We start from the raw sequence: 23,047 nt of genomic DNA, 5'->3' as shown, positions 1-23,047 counted from the left end.
TGCAGTACTGCAGGGCGGCGCCTGCGCCCGCCAGGGTGGTGCCTGAGGTGTCGGCAGCTCGCCGCTCCTTCCTGCGGGGCCGCTCCGCTCCGCCCCGCCCTCCCCGAGATGGCGGCCCTGGCTGTAAACAAGGCCGGGCCGGAGGGTGGCCGCGGGGCTGGCGGTGGCGGTCGCGGCCCGGCGGGGGCCGCAGTGAAGGTGAGGCGGCGGCTCGGCCCAGCTCCTGTGGCGGTGCGGACTGTGCCCGCCCAGGACACGAGGCGGGAGGCCTGTGGTGCCCTGGGGTGCCGGGCTTATGGACTGGTTTTGGTGTTTTTTTTTTCTTTCTCTATGATCATCAGTTGTGCTTTTTGTTATAGCTTGAGATGTTCCGGCCCGCAACTGTTTGCTCGCACTAGCTCAGTGCTGCGTTTATAGCTTGCAAGTTGGCTTACTTGGTGTGACTGACCTCTTTATGAGCATCAGCAGCCAGGGGAAACTCCACCGGCCAACACAATGCTCTGGCAGGGTCTTGCTGGCTGCTTCCTTTTCCTGCAAGGATGTTTCTTCTGGTTGTGCCTCTTGACCAGTAGGCTTGTCTTGTGGCAGTGTATTAAATGAAGCTGGTAGGAACTAGTGGTGGTCAGGCAGGATGCTGACGACTTAAAATGTTCTGTTTGTGTCTAATTATTTATTTACTTTTTAAAAGTCGGTAGTATGATCGTTATATGTGTGCATAGAAAGCAAAATTACTGACTCAGCTTATCTACTGTGATTGCATGAACATCTGTAACATAAATTGTTGTATAGCTTTCTGTGTGAAGTTCTGCTTTTTAATCAGCTTAAAACCAAAAATGGTCTTTTTTAACTTACAGGTTCTTGAGTGTGGGGTCTGTGAAGATGTATTTTCTCTGCAAGGGGACAAAGTTCCCCGGCTGCTTTTGTGTGGCCATACTGTCTGCCATGACTGTCTTACCCGGCTTCCCCTTCATGGCAGAGCAGTTCGTTGTCCTTTTGATCGACAAGTTACTGAACTAGGTAAGAAAATAGAAGTTTGACATTCTTGAAACTTGCAGTCATGGATATCTAGAAGACAGTGCTTGTCATAGATTCTTAGTTCTCCACTTAGTGATGGTATTTCCAAGTAATGAATGTGTAGTAAGGAAAAGAAAGAAAAGATTTTGCCTTTATGTTCTTGAACCTGGGCTCGCATGCTTTATACCTGGGCATCTTCTTGTACACCTATATTTAAAAAGAGACTACTCTGTTTAATGGTTCTGTGTAAGGGTTCCTTAAGTATGAGTATTAGTTTCCTATTGTCCTAAACACTAAACCCATGTAAATGAATAGGTAAATTTTTGTCTAACATTTGCCTGAATTCATGATGAAGTGGTATAGAGGGAAGGATCAGTGATAACAAGCCTGGTTTTTACAATGTTAATGACTTCTATACGTGCATTATTGGTAGTGGCAGGCTATCAACTGGAATTCCCCTACTCTAACAATGTCTGCACATGGTATTTGAAAGGATAAGATAAAGATTTTTTTTCTTAGAGTGAAAGTTTATTTTAGGCAAAAGATGACATGTGCATATAATTTCTTCAGAATAATAATTACCTAGTCCATAGGGGGTTATAGAGAAGACAAGTTATCAGAGGAAGATGTAACAAAAAGAACTTGTTAATAGAACTGGCTCCAGCAGTTTTGAATAACACTGGAGGAAAAAGGAGCCTATTGAAAGGAGAATCTTTAGGAAAGGACATCTCTGATCTCGTAAACCGTGAAAGAATTGTTTAAGTATCAAATTCACTTGACTGTGAAGTACAAGAATCTGCTAGCAATATTAAGCCACTCTGCAGGATGTTTTTGTGAAGGTAGAAATCAGGAAAAGAAATAATCAGTCTTGTATGAAGGAGGGGGCTTTTTTTTGGGCGAGGGAAATGGTAGTGTGAGATTCATGAATGATTGCCATTCTAGTAGAGTGGTTAAGAGTAATGGTTTGTTTGGCTTCTTATATTTGCCTATGCAGCAGTGCAAGATTTTTTAAACTATGGTTTTAGAGGGAGAATCTTAGAGCACAACACTTCCTCCTGTTGTTATGAAACATTCTTATCCAAGACCACTGCTTTTTTTCTTGTGATGGGGAACTTGTTGCTTCTTAGTTTTTATTACACACTTTTTCCCAGGCATCTGAAAGATCCTATCATATTTTTCAGTGTGTTTCATGTTTGATGAAAATAAAGCTTTACAAAAGCATTTATGGATTTTTTTTTAATCTTTCTGATGAGTTTTTTATGAAATGCTGTGTTATTAAATCTCCAAGTCCCCTACAGTTAGGAAGAAGGATGAAAAGCTTCAGGATCCCTATATATTGAAGAGTTGATAAATAGAGTTGCATCCTGCTGTTTGACACTAGAAAGAAGAAGGATGCACTGTGATCAGCAGTTGCTCACAAAAGTAATGGGTAGAAAATCTTAGCCAAACAGCTTGAAAATAAAAATACTTCTATGAATAAAAGTTTTACCCGGTGATCTGAGGGAGAGGGAGTTCATAGACACTTTAGTCTTTCCATATGCAACGCCATTGAGACATATTGCTGGTTATAGGATATAAAACTAGGAAGTTTTGTGGAGTGCAGCTCAGGCCCCTCTTTGAGATATCTATGCATTTGCTACCTTTTTCTAATCACCTAGTAGTTGCTGGTATTGGTTAAATTTGCTGCGCTTGTAGTTCTGATTTGTTCTAGAGCTTAGGAGCAGGGAGGGACAATTCAGGACCCAGAGGAACTTTTCATACTTCTCTGCCCTCTGTTTGAGGATATGAGAACGCAAACTCCATGTTCACCCTATAGCAATTCTACAATTTAATGAATTTAATGAAATAATGTTCTCTAGTCTCAGAGAGCTGTTTCGTGTCTAAGGACCCCTGCCAAGAGAAAATTGTGTTGAAAGAAAAGCTGTAAAATTAGGACATAAAGCTATCTCTGCTGAACACAATTTCTTAATCAGTAACTATGGATTTTATGGAGACTTTTAGTTGGTCTAAAGTAACCTCTGGTACTTTTTTTCCATTGCTCTTATTACTAAAGGACTTAATACTATATTCATCCAAGTTTTCCTAGGTAATGTTGGGAGCTTTTTCAAATAAGTACTGGGGGATCTGTATATGGGTAGATACTTTTTTTGCATTTTTTTTGAACTGGACTCAGTTTAAATATACAGAGCTATCTCTTTCTATATATAACTGCATGTGAAGGCAGGGTTAGAAGTACTTCATGAATCAGGATTTTTGGAAATATGTATTTTGCAACTGAAAATTGAAATGTTGTTTGCATGCTTAGCAAAATTTTCTAGTAGTTCACAGAATCCTGTTACAAGAGAAAACATTTTGTAATGAACAAATAGGACTAAAGCTTGCCCAAACCATTCTGCATTGCAGAATAGATAAAACATTGATTTTTGTTGGGTTTTTTAAGAATTCTTTAATGAAGTTCCCTGTGATTTAATCTTCTAATGGAAAATTTTGAATGAGTATGTACATGCTGAAGGTATGTGAACTGTTGTCTTCAAGTGGATTAACATTTTTCTCAACCAAAAAGGTGCAGTGGAAAAGTTTTCAAACTTTTCAAATCGTATATGCTGGAGAGTGTTGATTCAGATAGTTTATATGAGGGAAAATCCAATAAATGGTGTCTGTAGAAAAAGAGGCTCCTCTCAAAGATTTTCCTTAAAGTATGTTGATCTGGGAGAAAAGGCAAATAATTTCTTGCAAATTGTTTTCTCGCATCCTGTCTCTCACTGGTCATTTTTGGCTGGTGGGGTTTTTGTTTGTTTGTTGGGGTTTTTTGTTTGTTTGTTTCTGTTGGGTTCTGGGTGTTTTTTTTAATTTATACAGACCAGGGTATTTTTAGGAAAAATGCACTTTGGAGATTCTCTATATCTACCATTACTGCAGAGCTGAAATTATTTTCTATCATGAAAACTTGTTCACAAAGATATGCAGGTGATGGCATCCTTCATGTAATCCATCTGATTGGTCTTGCTTAGATTTACACATGCCTTTGCTAGCGTTTGAGTGCCAAGCTGAAGCTTAAAAATGCTGTGCAAGAAAATGCATTTAAACAGTTAGACAAAAGTTGTTCCTTTATCCCTTTCATTATTTATAATACTTTTGCAGTCAAGCTTCATGCTTCTGAAATTGACGTTTGTATTGTTAGCTGGAGTCAGTCTTGATATCTTTGGTCTGTCACTTTCTCATTCCTGGCTGACACATTTCCTGCTACTCATGTTTTCTTCTTCTTTTGAGATGACAGAATGTGTAATAATTTTTCTAATGGACACAAACATTCTTTGTAGGCACAAGGATGAGATCACTAGACTCTCACATTTGTGATCAAAGCACAATTTGAGGTGAAGTCCAAGAGAGTAAATGGATGTATACACAGAACTCATTGTTTAATGATTTCAAATATGAAATAAACACTTGGTCAATTGTGTTGAGAATGTGTAGGTCAGGTACCTAAAAATTTTATAGGTAGATTTAAAGTAAAAAGGAGCAAAGTCCCATTTGTGCAAATATGTAAACTTCATGATAGATACCAGCAAAACGAGACATGACTTTTTAATGAGAATGCATGCTTGTGACAAGGTAATCCACTTAGTGTAACAGGGGAAGCCAATTGTGGTCTTTTTGTATTTCAGTGAAGTTTTGGTACTGTCTCTCCCAGTGTCCTGCTGGACAAGGTGTTGGGAGAGCAGCTGGTTCATAGGTCAGGCACAAGGGGTTGCAGTGAGTGGGGTAACATCAGAGTGGTGCCTTGTCACTAGATGGGTTCCATGGGCCTCCACCTTAGTCTCTGTGCTCTTCAGCATCTTCAGAAATGATTGGGTGCAGGACTGGGAGGAATCCGAAGTTCACAGATGATACAAAACTGGGAGGAGCTGTTGGCTCTGGCTGGGAGGCCCTGCAGAGAGGGCTGGGCAGTCACCAACCACATGAAGCTCAGGAGTAAGGGGAAGGTGCCACGTTATGCACTGATGAGGGGCAACACTGAATGTACAGACAGATGGGAATGAGAGGCTGGACAGCAGTGCCATGGAAAGGGCCCTGGGCAAGCTGATGGCAAGCTGAACATGAGCCAGCAGTGCCCTGGCAGCCAGGAGGGCCACCCGTGTCCTGTGGGGCATCAGGGACAGCATCAGCAGCCGGGCAGGGAGGGATTGTCCTGCTCTGCTCTGCTCTGCACCGGGGCAGCCTCACCTCCAGCGCTGGGGGCACTTTGGGTGCTGCAGTGTAAGAAGGACAGCACTGGAGAGTGTCCAGCGAGGGCATGGAGGGCTGAAGGGCACTGGGGGGAAGCAGGATGAGGAGTGGCTGAGGACACTTGGCCTGTTCAGCCTGGAGGAGACTGAGGGGAGACACCATTGCAGTCACAGCTTCCTCCTGAGGGGAAGAGGAGGGGAAGGCACTGATCTCTGCTGTGTGGTGAGCAGTGACAGGACTGAGGGAATGGCCTCAAGCTGTGTCAGGGGGGTTTAGGTTAAATATTAGAAAAAGGTTCCTCACCCAGATAGTGGCTGGGTGCTGGAATAGGCTCCCCAGGGAAGTGGTCACAGCACCAAGTCTGTGAGGGTTCAGGCAGTGTTCGGAGGATGCCCTCAGGCAAACAGTGTGGTCATTGGGAATGGCCTGTGCAGGGGCAGGAGTTGGACTCGGTGATCCTTGTGGGTCTCTTCCAACTCAAGATTATTCCATGGTTCTGTGTTTTATAGGATGCTAGCTGGTTATAAATTCTGTTTTAGTGAATTAAAAGTTAGCATGTAAGCTTCACTTGTTTTTTAGCTGTGCCAAGATGGACATGTTATACAATTGCTTGTACTTGTATTATCAAATCCCATGATACATAATAGAAAGAATGTAAGAGCGATGTATCTTTGTTTCTCATGACATCTTAGAGTTATAGCCAAAAAAACAACTACATAATAGCTACTCACTTATCTTTTCTGATCTTCTTGGTAACAATTCAGTAAATTAGTTTTGTTTTGACTTTCTCTTCACTGCTAGACATGGAACAAAACTAATATGATTAAATCACATACAGTGTTGTAAACTGAGAAGAGTACTTCTCAGTTTCTAGGGTTTTTGTAATAAACACTAAAACCTGTGAAAGAAAAGACTTTTTGTAAGAAACTCTGTAATGATTGAGTAGCTTGTTCCTCTTGCAGCCTTACCCAGTGTTTGCCTAAAGGCTAAGACAATGTTTGCTTAAAGGCTAGGAACTATAATCTCTTGCTTAAGTAGGTTTATCCTTTTGGTACATGTACATCCATTTATACTGGGCTATTAATGGCTATCTGGATTAGTGGCTAATCTGAAAATAGAAGGTGTGTGTTAGTATTAGCCATTATATTGCTGTGTTGTTAATGTGACTATTTTGTGTGCTGTAGAAACTGAAGGTTGTGCACAGTTAGTTTGCTGTGGGAAAGTGCTAAACACCCTAGAAGGGAACCCCATAGCCACTTTCCAGTGCTTTGTTTTCTGAGAGTTAGTCTGTCTAGATACCTATTTAGCAAATCCAAACTGTTTAGAAACTGTTTTGATGTTAATTAAATTCTAAAAGTATATATATAGTGCTCTGTATTTCTTCAGCTGGTAATAAGAGGTGACTCGATCTTACTAGGAGTGCTCAACCAAAAAAATTACTAAGCTCTGAGGTCAGAATATATCAAAGCAGATGACTTTGCTGGTGCTTAGTGTAATTTTGGAGGGACAGAACATACCTTCTGTAAACTCCTTCAAGATCTGTGATAAAGAAAAGTCAAAATATTTTGTTTGTTTGTTTGCAGCTTATTTTGTGGAGTGCACTGATCTTAGATTGGGTGCTGGCAATGTAGTGCCTCTCTGGAGCAGGGAAGGCTTCCACCATGGAACTGATAAATGCAGAGGTCCCTGACTTTAAAAGCACAGACTTTTTAAAGCATCTGGCTTTATATCTAACTTCAGTTAGATAGCACTAGTTACTGGCTAGTGCTTCCATAGGCCCATTTCTGCAAGCAGCAAATGCATGGTCTTTACTGGTAAACATATTTTTTTAAAACAGGTTATCAGTGTTGTTTATACCCATTGAGAGTGTTGGAGCATAAAATAGTTTAAAATGCTCCCATTTATTGCTATAGAAAAACAGTATAATCCATTTATTGCCTTTCATCTGTGAGGCACATAAATTCTCAGTGACCAAATTTGGAACAGAGTATTACAGTCTATAGTCTGTGAGGAAGATGGACTAGGGAAAAAAGGTTTCATGAAGTTGAAGCTACATAAAGCAGTGTGGTTACCAGCTGGGTATTTCTCATAACTGTGTAGTTGTTGTCTGTCTGGTCATTGAGAACTGCACCCATTCTAATGATAAATCAGAGTCTATGGAGTGTTTGATAAATGTCCATATTGAAGAAATAAAACTTCATGTCTGTAAAAGATCAGTGAGATGACTCTGCATTCCAGAAGGATGAAGGGCATACGAGACTGCCACCGGGCAGCATACTTTAGGAGTTAGGAAACAACATGAAACAACTTTAGGGGTTAGGAAACAACATGAAACAACTGGACAATTCAAGTAGTCTGGGCTCTCTGGGAAAACACATGGGAATACTGTTTCCTTGAGTTCATGTAGATAGCTGATGTGTCATGTGCACAAACTGAAACGCAGAAGTTTTGTCTGCATATAAGGAAACAGTTTTGACTGTAAGAGGAACCAGGCTCTGCTGCATGTTGCCCAGAGAGGTGATAGCATCTCCCTCCTTGAAGATTTTCAGAAGATGCCTGGGTGTGGTGCTGGGCACCCCGCTCTAGGTGACCTAGGCAAGGTGATGAAGAGGACCCTCCCAACGTCAACAATTTTGTGGTTTTGTTATGGTTAAAAAGTAATGATCCAGTGCTCAAAGATGATGCTTGATCTCATGAGTCACCTTTTCCTTGAAATAGAGAAAATGTCATTAAATTTATGACAGTTACACTAGAAAAGAGTCAAGGGATGGCAATTCCTTGAAGAAGCAGCTGCTAGGATTCTCATATGCTATGTGGCCAATATGGTTACCATTTAGCAGCAGTTATTGGGATCCCATTCTGATTTTGCTTCTCATCTCATTGCTTCATGTTAACTTCTGTGAAATAAGGATCATGCAGGAGTAGACATGGGTTTCTGCTTTGCTCTAGGGAGTATAAGTGATCTTCCATTTTATCAAATAGTGTAGCACCTTGCGTTTTGTTTCTGAATATTGTTTTAACTCTTAGATTTTGCTGGCATGGGATCTGCAATTGGTGTTGCATCTTGTGATACAGGGAATAAGTTTTCTCGGTAGGGAATTCTTCATGGCTTCCATTAGCAGGGTAGAAATGTTCACTATACCTCTGAAAACAATAATTTTTATAATACACAGTGTTTGTGTGTTCCTTGTATTCTTTAGTTGTTAGTTATTGCAGATTATTTTACTTTTTAAAAAAGTAAATTAAATTAGAATTTTTTAAAATTAATTAGAAAATTTTACTAAGTTTCTCTAAATTTTTAATAATCTTGGCATCTTTTGATAGGGAAGATCTGCATAAATATTAAATAGCTCAATGATCAAAGGAAGGAAGAAGATGGAGTGAGCTTGGAGAAAAACTGATAGCTGTATCTCATTTGGTTAATATTAGTGTACTTGATATGCTCTTAATATTTGTCCGAATCTGAGCTGTGGTTTGTGGAATTTCTCAAAATTATATATGCTTGAGCTTTTTCTTCCTCTTCTCTCCTTTGTTTACTCTTCATCAAAAATAGGAGATTCTGGTGTCTGGGGATTGAAAAAGAACTTTGCTTTGTTGGAACTCTTGGAACGGTTGCAAAATGGACCTGCTGGGCAGTATGGGACAGCTGAAGAAGGCATTGGTCTATCTGGAGAGGTACTGAGTTTTAAACAAAAAAACCCAAAAAACAAAACAAACAAAAAAAGGTTTCATTTGATAGAAGTTATCTCTAAATAGGAAAAAGATTGAAAATCAGTTCTTTGGCAAATTTCACCAATAATACTGTTCTTTTCTTCCAGTATCTAGTATTAAGGCTTCAGGTAATTGTTCATAATTAAATGCTAGTTGTACTTAAATAAAGCAGAAAATAAACTGGTATTAATAAACATGCATACTATTTCACCCCCTTTTTGTGCCTTTAGGGCTTTTAGAAAAGGTTACTTATTTTGATATATTAGTTTTAGTCGTATAAGCACAGTTTTCAGAAACTCCTCAGAAATTCTTCCTAAAGACTTTAGCTGTTGTCAGTAGTTGCCTTTTATAGTAATTTTATTATATCATGTGGTACTTCATTACCAAAAGTAGCTGCTTTTATCATTTCAGTATTAACAGCTGCTGTGCAACATATCTTGCAGTACTCTTCTAGATGTAGATAACTTTCCTAAGTGCTTATTTGACTGTTGGTGTTTTGTTTTCCTGTAAGTAATTTTCTGGTCTGTAATAACTGCTTTGGAGGAAGTTCCTAGAGCCAGATTTATTTTCTCCTCCAAACCTTTACAACTTGCACTGAAGCTTGGACTTATAAAATTACTGAACGCTTTAAACTTACGTTTTCAAAAAGGTTATTGAAAACTTATAATCAAGTTTCAAAGTAGTCCAAGTATTTATTAGTGTATAACTTTTAAACAAAGACTGTATTGTTGACAAGTCTTCTAATTTTTCTTCCATTTTTGGGATTAAATGTTAACCACTTGAGTTTTGCTTGGTTTTCGTTGTTAGAGTATCATTCGTTGTGATGAAGATGAAGCCCATGTTGCATCTGTGTATTGCACTGTTTGTGCCACTCACCTGTGTGCAGACTGCTCCCAGCTTACTCATTCTACTAAGACTCTGGCGAAGCACAGGCGTGTACCTCTAGCTGATAAGCCTCATGAGAAGACGATGTGCTCCCAACACCAAGTGCATGCCATTGAGTTTGTTTGTTTAGAAGAAGGTTGTCAGGCGAGTCCTCTCATGTGTTGTGTCTGCAAAGAATATGGGAAGCATCAAGGTCATAAGGTACTGCTAGTAGTTAATTTCTAGTCATGCCAGGGGGTAACTTGCATAATTATTTATCCAAATAAAGTAAAAAAGGTTGTCAAGAAAGGAGGATAGATTCTTGATGTGTTCATCCCATTCTTTAGTTTTCCCTTTGTGTCAGACAGTTGCCATGGTAAAATAAAGGAAAAAAAAAATCTAAGAACCCAATGAGTTACTAATGTGAATATGTATATGTGAAGAAGGACAGTCCCTTTATCTGCCGCTTTTCTGAAGTTTTCATGACATTGACATTGGGCCATCATTTAGAAAGCTGTTTTCACAATGTAGACACTACATACACACCACATCACTGGTGCAATCTAACTATTCTTCTTTTTTTATAATAAATTATGATAAACAGGCAAGTTTTTGTTTACTTCTGTAATTGCTAGATGTATGAGTTAGTTTCAGCATAACCTGTAAGTCCTGACTGCTTTTTTAAATTGCAAGATGGTTTTCAGTTCTTACTTGGCTATACTATATGTATGTGTAAAATATATGCCCATATACTTGCACATGTATATTAAATATGTAGTAAAATATAAAAGATTATTAAGGAAGATAATTATGATTGATGTTTGATATGTTGCTTTTAATTAATAGCATTCTGTCTTGGAACCAGAAGCAAACCAGATTCGTGCATCCATTTTAGACATGGCTCACTGTATAAGAACTTTCACAGAAGAAATCTCGGATTATTCCAGAAAATTAGTTGGAATTGTTCAGCATATAGAAGGAGGAGAACAAATTGTTGAAGATGGAGTTGGAATGGCCCATACTGAACATGTATGCTTTTAAAAAATATTTATTTCCCCCACATGCACAGATTATTGGCTTTTCTGTAATAACTGGATAAAGACTTTCTTTGGAAATTATGCGTAGGTTTTGAAGGGCAAGATTTTAGGGTCTTCTGTCTAGCACGTCAGTACTGAGGCTTAGATCAGCAGATAGATGGGAACTTGGTGTTACCATGTTTTTAGGCTATATGGAAATGTGGAGGCAGTGGAAAAAGTTGTTTGACTCCTAGTGTACAGACTGTGTATGTTCTCAGGTTTTTTTCCCTGGTCATTTTTAGTGAGGTGTTTGTACATGCAAATGAGCTGTGTGATTATAGGAGTAACTTCTAAAAGTGTTTTGGTATTATTCAGGAAGTCTTATCAGCCCTAACTGGGACATGAACTGTGATGTAGCCAGGCAGATGTGAAAATAAATTAGAATCTGGAATAAAATTTAAAATTTGCTCCTGGAATCAACTGGTGTCCTTAAACTGTTGGATCTCCTTTCTGCAACACTCTAGGTACCAGGAACTGCAGAGAATGCTCGCTCATGTGTCAGAGCCTATTTTTCTGATCTTCATGAAACCCTTTGTCGTCAGGAAGAAATGGCTCTTAGCGTTGTTGATGCTCATGTGAGAGAGAAGTTGATTTGGCTTAGGCAACAGCAAGAAGATATGACCATTCTCCTGTCACAGGTTTCAACAGCTTGCCTTCACTGTGAAAAGACTTTGCAACAGGTAGGTTGGCAAGTGAGCTGTAGCATATGGCAAAACACATGGAAGTACAAGTTATTTTTAGACTATAAAAAAAGAGATGTATAGTATTCTGCATTATTTTCTTATAAGATTAAATCAGTCATGGTCTAACATGAGATATAAGTATTCATTACAAGGGAGTGTTAGCCAAAGATAGTCAGTCCAAAAGCGTAGAGTCCTCCCGTTACTGGAAACCCTGTGGCATGATTTTTCTGATATTTGTGAGGTTAGTGGGAAGGCAAGACAAGACTGAAGCAAAAAAACCCAAAACCTACAGAACATATTGGAAGGATTTTACAGTTACACTTGTGATATTGGTAATTCTACATCTTAAATGTATGAAGAAAGTGGCTGTGTGTGAATTTTTCATTGGTCTCTTATTAATTCAGTGTAATGATAGGAAAAAGTAAATAGTATGTGTAGCAAATAGTAAACTGAATGTGAGAAGCTACTTCATGAATGTGTTATTTGTACTTCTTTTTTCCAGATTTGTTTAGAGCTTTTGTTTGGTTGTGTAGTCAGGTTTAACTCTCTGAATCCTGAGAGGGGGGATGCTAATATGTTCCTATTAAGTGTTTTGCCATATGTTGCAAAACAGTTGCTCTGTTCCATCTGTTTAAATGATACATGAAAAATATAAATGTTCTTTATATGTTACATTGATATTATTGTTTCTTATAATTTGTATTACTCTTAATTGGCTCATAAAGAAAGTTTGTTAGTTTTTTCATAAACCTGCAGAACAACTTAACATCTATTAGTGTTAAGGAAAACTGTTAAGATATTCATATTTGTGTTGCAATTTTAAATAAATCTATTTTGTAAATGTTATTTCTTGTAAATGTAATAAATGAATTTTTACAAAAATTATTTACAAAAATACATTTTTTGTAAATGTATTTCTTGTAATTTCTTGAAGTAGTGTATTTCTATTTAAAAAACCTTCATTCTAGCAATGATGTTTATATTATATTTGGGGTATTTTAAAGTAAATTACTAAAGGAAAGGCATGCTTTTGTTTTCTTTGTCTGTTTAGGATGACTGCAGAGTAGTGTTGGCCAAACAGGAAATTACAAGATTGCTAGAGACATTACAGAAACAGCAGCAGCAGTTTACAGAACTTGCAGATCATGTACAGCTGGATGCTAGCATACCTGTCACTTTTACAAAGGTATTCTTAATCTTATGGAAGTGCAGTTACCCACTTTATGAAGTCCCAAATCTAATGTAAAATAAAGCAGGAATAATTGATGTACATTATTATGCTGTATTTGTTGTAACAAGTTGAGGCAATTCAGTATCAGTTAGAGCCACATTGTCTTATCACATGATGAATGCAATCTGGTATTTGAGCAACAAACCACGTGCTGCTGTAATATGGGTGGGAAATGTTCTTTTGTCATTGACCGTATCAGTAACTTTGTTTGAACATGAGCTGTTTTCTTTTAAAGAATTTGGATAGCATTTTGGAGTTCTAGAAACCTCTTTCTTTGATTATTTCCTGGAGATTGCTCACCTGTTTTAAATTGAATACTACTATTATAACTTTCAGTTTATAATATTAAAAAAATATATTTCTTTCAGTTTATTAAACAGTCATTTGTTTTACAGTTGCTTGGTATTCACTCACAGCTTAGCTAATACATTATTAATCTTCTAAGTAGTTTGGGGTTTTATTGCTTCAATATAATTTCACTACCACTTTCATTAAAAGGGATTAAATTATTCAAAGTTTGATAATGTTACTTCTATTTGGTGTATTTATATGGTATTTATTATATATAATGCTTTCCTCATATGAAAGTAAGTAAGTTTGAAACTCAAAGGAACAAGTACTTTGATGTATGGGGTTTTTTTGCATCTGAATGGGTGAAAGAGGAAGAGGATCAATTGTGGCTGAGACAAAAATGAGAATTTAACTGTAGCTGTTGAAACATTTACTGTAAGAAATGAATGCTTCCATAGAGATTCTATGTCAGTTCTTACAGACTTAGGAAATTAGATTTCTTCAAAATCATTCATTTTGTAACCTCAGTATATTTGAATTTCCATGTTAATGCAGCATTTTCACGTCTGCCTGTCTCTTTCCTATTTAGCAGAGACCAAAGCTCGTAGGGCCAAGGAAACCTCTTCTGCAAACCCTCATTATTTCATGAATGAAGCAGTAATCACAATTCACAGATGAAGAATTGTGAGTCAGAGGGGCATTTTGAATGTTTGAAAGCTTTGGCTTTCAGAGCTCTTTGTCAGACTTGGAAAATTTTGGTTGTTAATTTCTGAGCGTTTGGAACGAGAATGATAGGAGCTAGCTAAGGTGTTACAGGAGCCCTAAAATAGGCTTGGGGAACCCAGAAGACTTAGTTTTATCTTGTAACAATTTGTATTTTTTTGAAGTCTTCTGAAGGTTAATTTCTGAACTTCAGAGGTGCTAAAGCAAGTGTCATTCTTCAGAAAAACAGCAGAAGCCATGAAAAAATAAGTTGAAAGTAATTCCTGCAGCCTCTTACTTTTTGTTTCCTCACATCTGATAAAGCTTAATGTTCTCTTTCTTAACAGTGTGTTTTTAGATTACTGTTATGCTGATGGCCACTATTGTGACTTGCAGTGAGGTTTGGTGTACATATCTGGCAACAGATATCAGGCAGAAATAAAATCTTCAGACAAAAAACTATAAAACTGTTACTATATTACTGGAAAGGTCTCCCTCCCAAGCTGGCATGCACTGAAGGCTGCATCCATTATAAAATGTAAAAAAGCATTTCAGACAGTACCAGATCAGAGGAGCATTTAATATCAAATGAAAGTTGTGGACATTTGAGGAGGGGAGGGAGAAGTCCTTTTCATTCTTGAAAATGAGTAAATTCTATCTATATTTTGTTTCACTGATGACACAAGAAAACAGTCACAGTGCCATTTCCTCTTTCTAAACCAGCTAGGGAAATGCCAGATACAAAGCTCTGAAGGGAGGATTTGGAGAATTCTCCTTACCCAGGATCGTGATCCTTATTTAAAGATAGTTTTCTGTTAAATGAGTGCAGTGGCTGTAGAACTTTATATATAAAGAAAAGCATGTGGTCATCATGAATATGCATATGTGCATGCTGCAGAGAGAGAAAACTATTAAGGAAGCAGTGCCTGAGATTGACAGATAAATTCTCATTATGATGTTAAACTAACTCTGGGCAACTAACCCTTACCAACATCAAGACTATCTGAGAAGGAAGTGTTCTCTCAGAGAGAAAGCTCTTTAAGGAACCATTAAGGAAACCTGTACAGAGGGCTTTTGTCTCATCAAATTTCTTGAAAGAGGTCAAGGATAAAAAAGTGAAGAGCTCATAGTTGTGCATTTTTCTTCTGCACTGAGATTTAATAAAACAAGTTTTACTTAAACAGGAGTCTAAGGTTACCTGTTTTTAAGTATGCCATCAAGTTATGCACCTGCCAGAAAAACAGACACAAAGGGTGTTTATTTGTCATTTTTAAGCAACGTTTTAGTTAAAGGTGCTGATACAATTGACAGTGAGAGACTTCTTTCATGTCCGTTTCTAGCTATGATCGTGAATAGTTCATTATTACTGACTCATATTGCAGATGCTACACACAGTTTTCTAAATAGCAACTTTGCTTGCAATGTTTTTTGAAGTGACGGAACTACTTGTGCAAAAAGTGGAAATTTGGCGTCCATCACATTTTGATTCCTTCTGAGAGAATACAAACATGCTGAGAACAGCCTGTTTTCATTCCAAACCTTGGAGAAGGCAAACTGCAGCAGGATGGCTAAATTTGACAGCCTCACTCATCTCCTTCTTTTCCCTGATGATTTAAGTAGTACTGCCTCTGCCCTCCAGCCATGGGAGCTGTCAGGTGACCAGTACATCGGGTGGTGCTGTGGGAGGACTGGCTCACTGTTAGCAAGCTCTGCCCATAGCCAGGGTACTGCCTTCTGCAAGAAACCTGTGAACTGAGCAGCTCTATCCAGAGCTGCTGCTTTTCCTTCTTTCTTTCAGGTGCAGAGAAGAATTGGGGAGGTCCACTCCCAGAAACTCTGGATAAAATCAGAACTAAAGTTTGAGTGTGAAAAGAGTGCTGGAGACATGGCATTTTTAGACTCTTCAGACCCTTCTGCATACTTCTTTTTGTTTTTTCTTTCTCTGCACCTTGTCAAAAATCTGCCCACAAGTTCTTCTTTTCCAGAATGAGATAACCTATTCTGATAATCACGTTGTGTTGCAGTGTTGTCACTGAATTTCAGCTCTGACTCCAAATATCTAGAAATTGGACAAAAATTTATTCAAAAGCAGTTAAGTCTCAATGTTTCATTTTTCAAATCTCAAATAGTCTTTTGGTTGTGGAGCATATGCCTTTTGTAATAGTAGTACTGAACCTGCTGAGCTTATCCAAGTTCATTTCACAGATTCAAATAAAGTAATTAATTTATTTAATACTGAAAAGGTAGTCTGTGGAGTTCTATGATAAGGACCATCTGGGCCCATTTAGGTTTCAAGCAGCAAGCAGACAAGGTGCATTATTCATAGGTGAATAATGCATCAAGATCTGCTGATTGAAGAAACCTCACAGTTGGCTTAGGAAATTCACATGAGCTGCAAGCTCTTAAGCACAGGGAAGTTATTTAGGACAGTTATCATCACTATGTACCTCCCTTATTTCTTATTTCTTATTTTCTTAATTCATGTCCATCTTTGCCTAGTTTCAGAGAGCATATTTGATGAGATGAACCTTTGGTCTGGCTTTTACACTTACAGTCATTATGTTGCTGACTTTTGCATTGTGGCAATTGCACAATTATATTTAATTTTTTTTTTAGGAAGCAGTTTCTCAAGGTATTTTTATTCTCTTCCAGGATTGTGATAGCATGAGGTCATTGAATTGCATTGATTATTCTGAAAGTATGCTACTTCTCTGATGACAGAAGGGAGAAAACAGTTGCTTGTCATGATGACAATATATCCAGATACATAATGGATCCTCTGTGTGTATCTATGTGTATATGGAAAGATAAATAGTTAGATATATCACGTCATGTGATAGAGATGTTTAAATGTCCTGCAATGTCAACCTGTTGGTCTTTTACCAAGAGATGATGTAGCATTTTTGCACTCAGTAGTATTTCTTCTGTGAGAAGAAATAAGAGGCTGTGTGGAGTGGGCACAGTGCTGTCTGGATTTTGCAAGAAAACAAATATACTGCTACATAGTTCTGGTGATTGAAACCCCGGTGTTCCATCAAGATAGCAGTTCATCAGTACTTCAAAATGTGTTTCAGAAATATGTACTAATCTCAGCCTATGTGTTTATACTAGAATTTATGCTTTGCCATTTGATCATGTTGTCAGTGTCATCTTCATCTCCTCAGCAATAGCTTGGTGTAAACTACAAATAGGGAAGTTGATTCTCATTTCTTGTCTCCAAGCAAGACCTGGGGGATTTTGTTTGCTTTTCTCTACTACTTCAGATTACTGCTTAGTGCTAGTAATGTTGTTGTTGCGAAGGATTGGAAGAGGCCTAGGGTGAAGAGGTAAAGCTGTGGAACCTCCAGCAAGGAAGTAGTTCTCTAGGTAGAGGCATTAATAAAGTGGGGGGAAAAAAAGAGTTTCCTGGTCAGTGAACTCTAATTAATTGCTGTAAAAAAAATTCTTCACATGGTTTCAGCCAAGAATGATGAAAGAATTTGAAATTTTAACAAATACAGACATACTGTCATGAAACTGGCTTTCTAAAAGATATGTTGTAACTCAGATCAAGTAAAAATTGCAGGTTCACTACAGACATTATTGGATATTTTTATTTCTATTATTGGATATTTTTGTTTCTATTTATTTCTGTTATTGCTGCGAGTGCTTATGCATTGTATTTTTAAAGACCATCCATTTAGTCACTTTAGAAATGGTGACAAAATCCATGTTTTAGAAATAAGGGTTTTCTAGATTGAATTTCCAAAATTTGATGTTGTTATTAATACGTAATATTCTGTTTCTTCCAGGACAACAGGGTACATATTGGACCAAAAATGGAAATTCGGGTTGTTACTTTAGGATTAGATGGAGCTGGCAAAACAACTATTTTGTTTAAGTTAAAGCAAGATGAATTCATGCAGCCAATTCCAACCATAGGTTAGTAGCTACGACTTAAATGTAATGACTTTTATCTACTAATTTTGATTATTTTATGTTCATACAGAGCAGGATTGTAAAACTTATATATTTTTATTCCAGGTTTTAATGTTGAAACAGTAGAATACAAGAATTTAAAGTTTACTATATGGGATGTAGGAGGAAAGCACAAATTGAGGCCTTTGTGGAAACATTATTATCTCAATACGCAAGGTAATACTGATACAGCTCTTAAAATGTATTTTGTCTTCTAGTTTGTGTTTCAAAGCCAGACAGATTATTAGTAGAAATAATTTATGACAGTAGAAAGTTGTTCATCTAATGCAAAATACAGCTGTTAGATTCATGAGCTAATAAATTTTAATCCAGTTGGTCAGAATGTCTACTGGATGATAAAGGTACATTCTCTGTAAATCCATCAGACAGTTCATGGAGCCAAACAAAATTAGAACCTCTGTTAAATTGGTTCTAGCTGACAGCAGACAAGGTACAGCGTCCCAAAGTCTGCATAGTGAGAAGCAGTACTTGCCAGGTATGGAATATAAATAGCACTTGAAAATACTCAGCTTTTAGGAGCCTTTAGATAGCAGCTTAAAAAATTCTACCAAGTTCTGTAACTTCTGACTTGCTATTGCAGTGTAGTATCTGATTATAGACTAGATTGAGTCTGAAAGCATTGATGAACTTAAAAATTTGTGTTGTTGTTTTGTAAATCCTCCATAGGTTTTTTCCAGTTCAGACAGAAGTTCCTCTTGATTGATTCATTCACAATTATCTAAAATACTTAGGAATTACAAACGCCAGCTTATGTGCTCTGCTTTGTGCCTTATTTCAGCCTTAAACACAAACTTTAACATTTGAAATTTCTCATTTTTTCAAACTTTTAAAAGTTGTATTTTGGGATTGCTGTTGTCCTCTTAAAACATACTGTGTGAAATAGCATGGAATCATGCCTGCCTTGGAACTCCATGTTGGAAAGAAAGATAAGCAGTTACCCTGGTACATATCTGCAGTAGGTTATTTTTAGTTTTGGTGTTGGGGTTTTTCTCATCACAAACCCCTTAATTTTATATTCTGTCCTCTAGCTCTGCTCCCTTGACTCCCCAGTCTTTCTGCCATCTTAGTTACTCTCTAGTGAATAGTAAAATCTAATGCTGCTATGTCGGGTCCTTGGCCATCTTTTTTGGATTTTATAGTCTGTAGTTGAAGCAAGCTGTGCTGATTTGGCTGAACCTGTGAATATTACAGTCCATTAAGGGAAACTGAGACAGCCATATGGGAGTTAATGGAGTATAAATGGATCAAGAAATGGTTTAAACTGAGATACTTACTCCTTGCATAGTAAATCTGGTTTTAGACCTAAGTAGTTAAAATATCATGGCCTTTATATTAGACTAGGGAAAAAGAATTAGAGATTCTTTCACTGTTTTAGGATGAATTCTAGACTTCTGTTTAAAATACAGAAATATTTAAGGAATTTCTCAGTCGTCCTGGATTTAAAATTGAAGCTGTGTACTGAGGAACTTCACATAGAAAGCTTCTAGAAAAAGGAATGGTGTAAGTTAAAAGCTAATTTTGCAGTTTATATGTGAATGTGTGTAAAACATTTCTCTTCTTCTTTCATAGCGGTGGTGTTTGTTGTTGATAGCAGCCACAGAGACAGGGTCAGTGAAGCCTACAGTGAACTTGCAAAATTATTAACAGAGAAGGAATTGCGGGATGCCTTGCTCTTGATCTTTGCTAATAAACAGGTACTTGTGATTTGGTTTTACTCTCTTTTCCTCAGCTTGTATATCCAATTCCAACCTTCTGAACCCTCTGCTATGGGTAGAGAGTGCTAATGTGGAAAGATAAAATGGAGATATTTTCCTTGTGTGTAATGTGTAATGCTGGTTGAGTAAGTGTTGGTGCTAAGCATACTTAGTAGATTGATCAGTCAGGGGTTTTTTTATGGTAGCAAGTAGTAAATGCTTAACTGTTTGATTTGTCTTTTGTGTTTGAAGAGTTGTGATCTGTAGCTTCAGTCTAAGCCAATGAAATAGCTTCAAATATAATACAGATGAATAATTGAGTTTTTGATTTTCTTGCAGGATGTAGCAGGTGCTCTTCCAGTGGAAGAAATCACAGAACTGTTGAGTCTCCACAAACTCTGCTGTGGCCGTAGCTGGTATATTCAGGGTTGTGATGCCCGAAGTGGTACAGGACTTTATGAAGGTTTGGACTGGCTTTCAAGGCAGCTAGTGGCTGCTGGTGTCCTGGATGTGGCTTAACTTGACATCAGCTGCAATTTGATGTGGTAGTTCATGGTTTTGTTTTGTTTGCACGATTTAGGGTGTTGGCACCAGGTCTGGTCCCTGAAGAGGGGACTTCATATAAGTTGGTGGTTACAAAAAAATATAACCTTTCATCCTAGATTGGATAATTGGTTCAGTAAACTTGTGTCATTTTAGTGATTTTGAAAGTTGATACATCTACATTTAGTGGATAATGGAAGAGTGTTACAAGGATGCCTTGAAATTACTTTTGAAATATTGTTAAAATTTAATTTTTTTTCCCTGATAAAATATGCATTGGATTTCATGTAATAGATATAATGCAGTTACAGTAGTTAATTAGTATTATAAGAATTCTGAGTAGTTTAGAAATACTTTCCCATGAAGCTATTCCAACATCCATCTCAAGTTTATTAGAACAGCTCTATTAGTTAGAGATAAGTGGTGCTACTCTTTAATATCAAAAGAATCCATTAATACAAAGGTGGCATTGAAACTTACATGCAGCTACACCATGTAAAGAAAATGTTTCTCTTATTATTTATTAACCTCCTTGTTTGTTACAGGAAGGCAGCATAACTGCACAAAGGAAATTCAGAATTGGAGAAAAGTATTGCAGAACTAAGGGGCTTTGGCATTACTTAGGCACTTGTTTTATATCTTGGGGTAGGGGTTAGTTGGGTTTTTCACACTGAATTATTTAGGGACATACTATGGTGATACTGAGGTGAAAGTGTTTTGTGCATACTTGGGGACATAATCTGCCTTTAGAGATTAAGTTTATTCCTGAAGAAGTCAAAATAAATTTTAAAAAAAACAACTTCTTAAAGAAGTACAGTGTTGTAATGTCAGTCCAGCTATGTGCTTTTATGTAGAAGTCATGATTCCAGAATAAGGGAGTGGCCTTAAAATATTCAATAACACAATGTAAAACCAGTGAACACTAATTGTAAGTCTTTGGAAGGGTAGATGGTAAAATGTGATATAAAACTTCCATAATTAGATTTTCAGTTTTTACTGTATCTTCTACATGAAATTGTCACCAATGCCTCTGTTTTTGAAGATTACTCATTCACAAACCCATGAAATATGGGTGTAGTGCTGTTTAAATTTAGAGAAGGTTGCAATGACCCAGTGATATCTTTTTTTCTGCTGGACATGCAACTTTGTGAACAATTTTATCTGTCTGGTATGCACACCAGAATCTTCTTCCCTTTTCTCTAAGTCCATGGCCACTGCCAGTTGAAGCAGCTATGCCACAGACTCTCTTCCTGTTGGTAGAGAAGCTACAATGACTCTGAGCAGTAGATCAAAATTCTGTATCATAACTTTTCTTACTGGAGTAGAGGTGAGTCAGGAGAACTTGATAGTGCAAGTGAATAGTGGTTTTTTACAGACATGGAGATATTTTTGCCATGCTGAAAAGTGTTTACATGTAAGAGCTCTGAACCTCGCCTAGTAAAGAAAGTGTATTCCATTGTCTGTGGCTTTGCTTTCATTGTATTATTAGAAATTTTATGTTATTTTCCTGCTACATACCTTAGGTAAAGCCAAGAATGTGTAAACGAATAATTTAGTACATTTGCACTTTTCTTCTAGAGGAAGCAGTTAATGTAACTACTTCCTTATTACAACACTTGTAGTATTCTTCTTACTTAAATTTCAGGTAAATTATGTTAAATGCAGCTTCAGATTCAGCAAGTCTAATGACGTGAATAATACCTGAAGGAACACTAAGCTTTAAAGTAGTTTAATGTTTGTGAAGTGGTCTTCAATGCCTACACATGTACAGGTACTGAGACAGAGTATTTAGTCTTTATTTAGACAAGCTGATAAAACTGGAAACAGTTTATAATGGAGTGAAAAGTGGGGTTTTTGCACATACCAAACTTAAAATTGTTCTTCCTTCCCAGCCTGTAACTTCTTGCACAGTACACAGTTGGTGGCTGTGATTTCAGCATCTGCTTAGCCTGTGCTGCAGAGCAACCCCTGACCTAGTTAGGGCTGACTGTCCCTTAACAGCTCTTTTTGAAATATGAGCAAGTTCTGCTAAGTATGGTAGATATCTTTTCCTGTAATATTTTTAACAGAAGACATGCATTCTTTAGAGGAATCTTGATTTAGTTTCATTTTAGCTGGCTTAGGCTTCAGTTACACATGCTGCTCAGTATAGTTCTAATTCAAAATGTTCATGGTGACTAGTTGGTATTTTAAATAACATTAAATTTGAGAGGAGAGGAAAAATTCTCACTCATGCATATTTTCAAGTACAAGTGATTGCTTGTGCCACATGGAATGCTACCATGAAAGTGTTTTTAAATTGAATTTATTTAAGATGACTTGAAGTAAATGTGAAAGTGTTGCATATGTCTGTGAACTCTTCAGTGTAGAGTACACTAAGAGGTTTATTCGTATTATACATTAATACAAGATATAAATGGCTTTAGTTATAAATTTAAGCTTGTTTCATCAGTTTTACTGAACTTTAGTTTTTAGTGTACTGACTTATGGAATATGTAATTGGAATATTTCTTGAACTAGAACTCGCTAAAGCATTGCTGACTGTTTAGAAAGACTGAATTAACTTTTCAAAGGGTCTTGATGTAATTTCAAAATTGAGTAAATGCAACATCCAGTGACTGTGTTGTAGCTTTCTTTAAAGAACCTCATTTCAAAAATAGTATGTCTGTGCTAACTGAACAGTCATGTTTTATCACTGTTTCTGTATTCTGTCTTCAAAATTACCGTGGACTATGAGGGTCTGTTCTGAGAGTGTTGAGTAGATGTGGATCTTAGGTGAAGATTTCTTTGAAGAAAGAGCTCTTTTAGTAGAAGAAATTAGTGAACTGCTGCAATTTGCATTGCTCAGAAAATAATTTCTTTTCAATAAAATATGTAAAACCTTGAGAACTAATTTTAATAAACTTGCCTTTTTGTTTTGTTTTTTAAGGTCCTCTGAGAATAGAGGTGCACTACATTTAACTTCCTGTGGAATTTTTCTTACTGATTGTGTATCTCACTAAAGATAAACTTCCTGATGGTAGCAGCAACTTT

General features: G+C 37.2%; 1 protein-coding gene across 2 annotated transcripts; it reads left to right on the top strand.

Moving 5' to 3' along the window:
- The first annotated feature begins 92 nt into the window (after positions 1 to 92).
- TRIM23 (tripartite motif containing 23) lies at positions 93 to 22,907 on the top strand. Of its 2 annotated transcripts, XM_063181411.1 has the most exons (11): positions 93 to 198; positions 855 to 1,017; positions 8,795 to 8,916; positions 9,760 to 10,038; positions 10,663 to 10,845; positions 11,357 to 11,572; positions 12,627 to 12,761; positions 17,591 to 17,720; positions 17,823 to 17,933; positions 19,347 to 19,471; positions 19,811 to 22,907. In XM_063181411.1, the coding sequence occupies exons 1-11, from the start codon at positions 109 to 111 to the stop codon at positions 19,988 to 19,990; spliced, it is 1,734 nt and encodes a 577-aa protein (XP_063037481.1). In that variant the 5' UTR covers positions 93 to 108; the 3' UTR covers positions 19,991 to 22,907. The 2 variants fall into 2 exon arrangements, with proteins under 2 accessions (XP_063037481.1, XP_063037482.1); XM_063181412.1 differs by lacking the exon at positions 9,760 to 10,038.
- The last annotated feature ends 140 nt before the right edge of the window (positions 22,908 to 23,047 follow it).

This window comes from Melospiza melodia, chromosome Z, assembly GCF_035770615.1.
Source record: "Melospiza melodia melodia isolate bMelMel2 chromosome Z, bMelMel2.pri, whole genome shotgun sequence".
Classification (NCBI taxonomy): Eukaryota; Metazoa; Chordata; class Aves; order Passeriformes; family Passerellidae; genus Melospiza; species Melospiza melodia.
This window is presented reverse-complemented; position numbering and strand designations above follow the sequence as displayed.

Coding starts and splice junctions, on each gene's coding strand:
- TRIM23 (XM_063181411.1), top strand. CDS start 109: ATGGCGGCCCTGGCTGTAAACAAGGCCGGGCCGGAGGGTGGCCGCGGG. Junction 10,846..11,356: donor GAATGGCCCATACTGAACAT/GTATGCTTTTAA, acceptor GCAACACTCTAG/GTACCAGGAACTGCAGAGAA. Junction 17,934..19,346: donor TTATTATCTCAATACGCAAG/GTAATACTGATA, acceptor CTTCTTTCATAG/CGGTGGTGTTTGTTGTTGAT.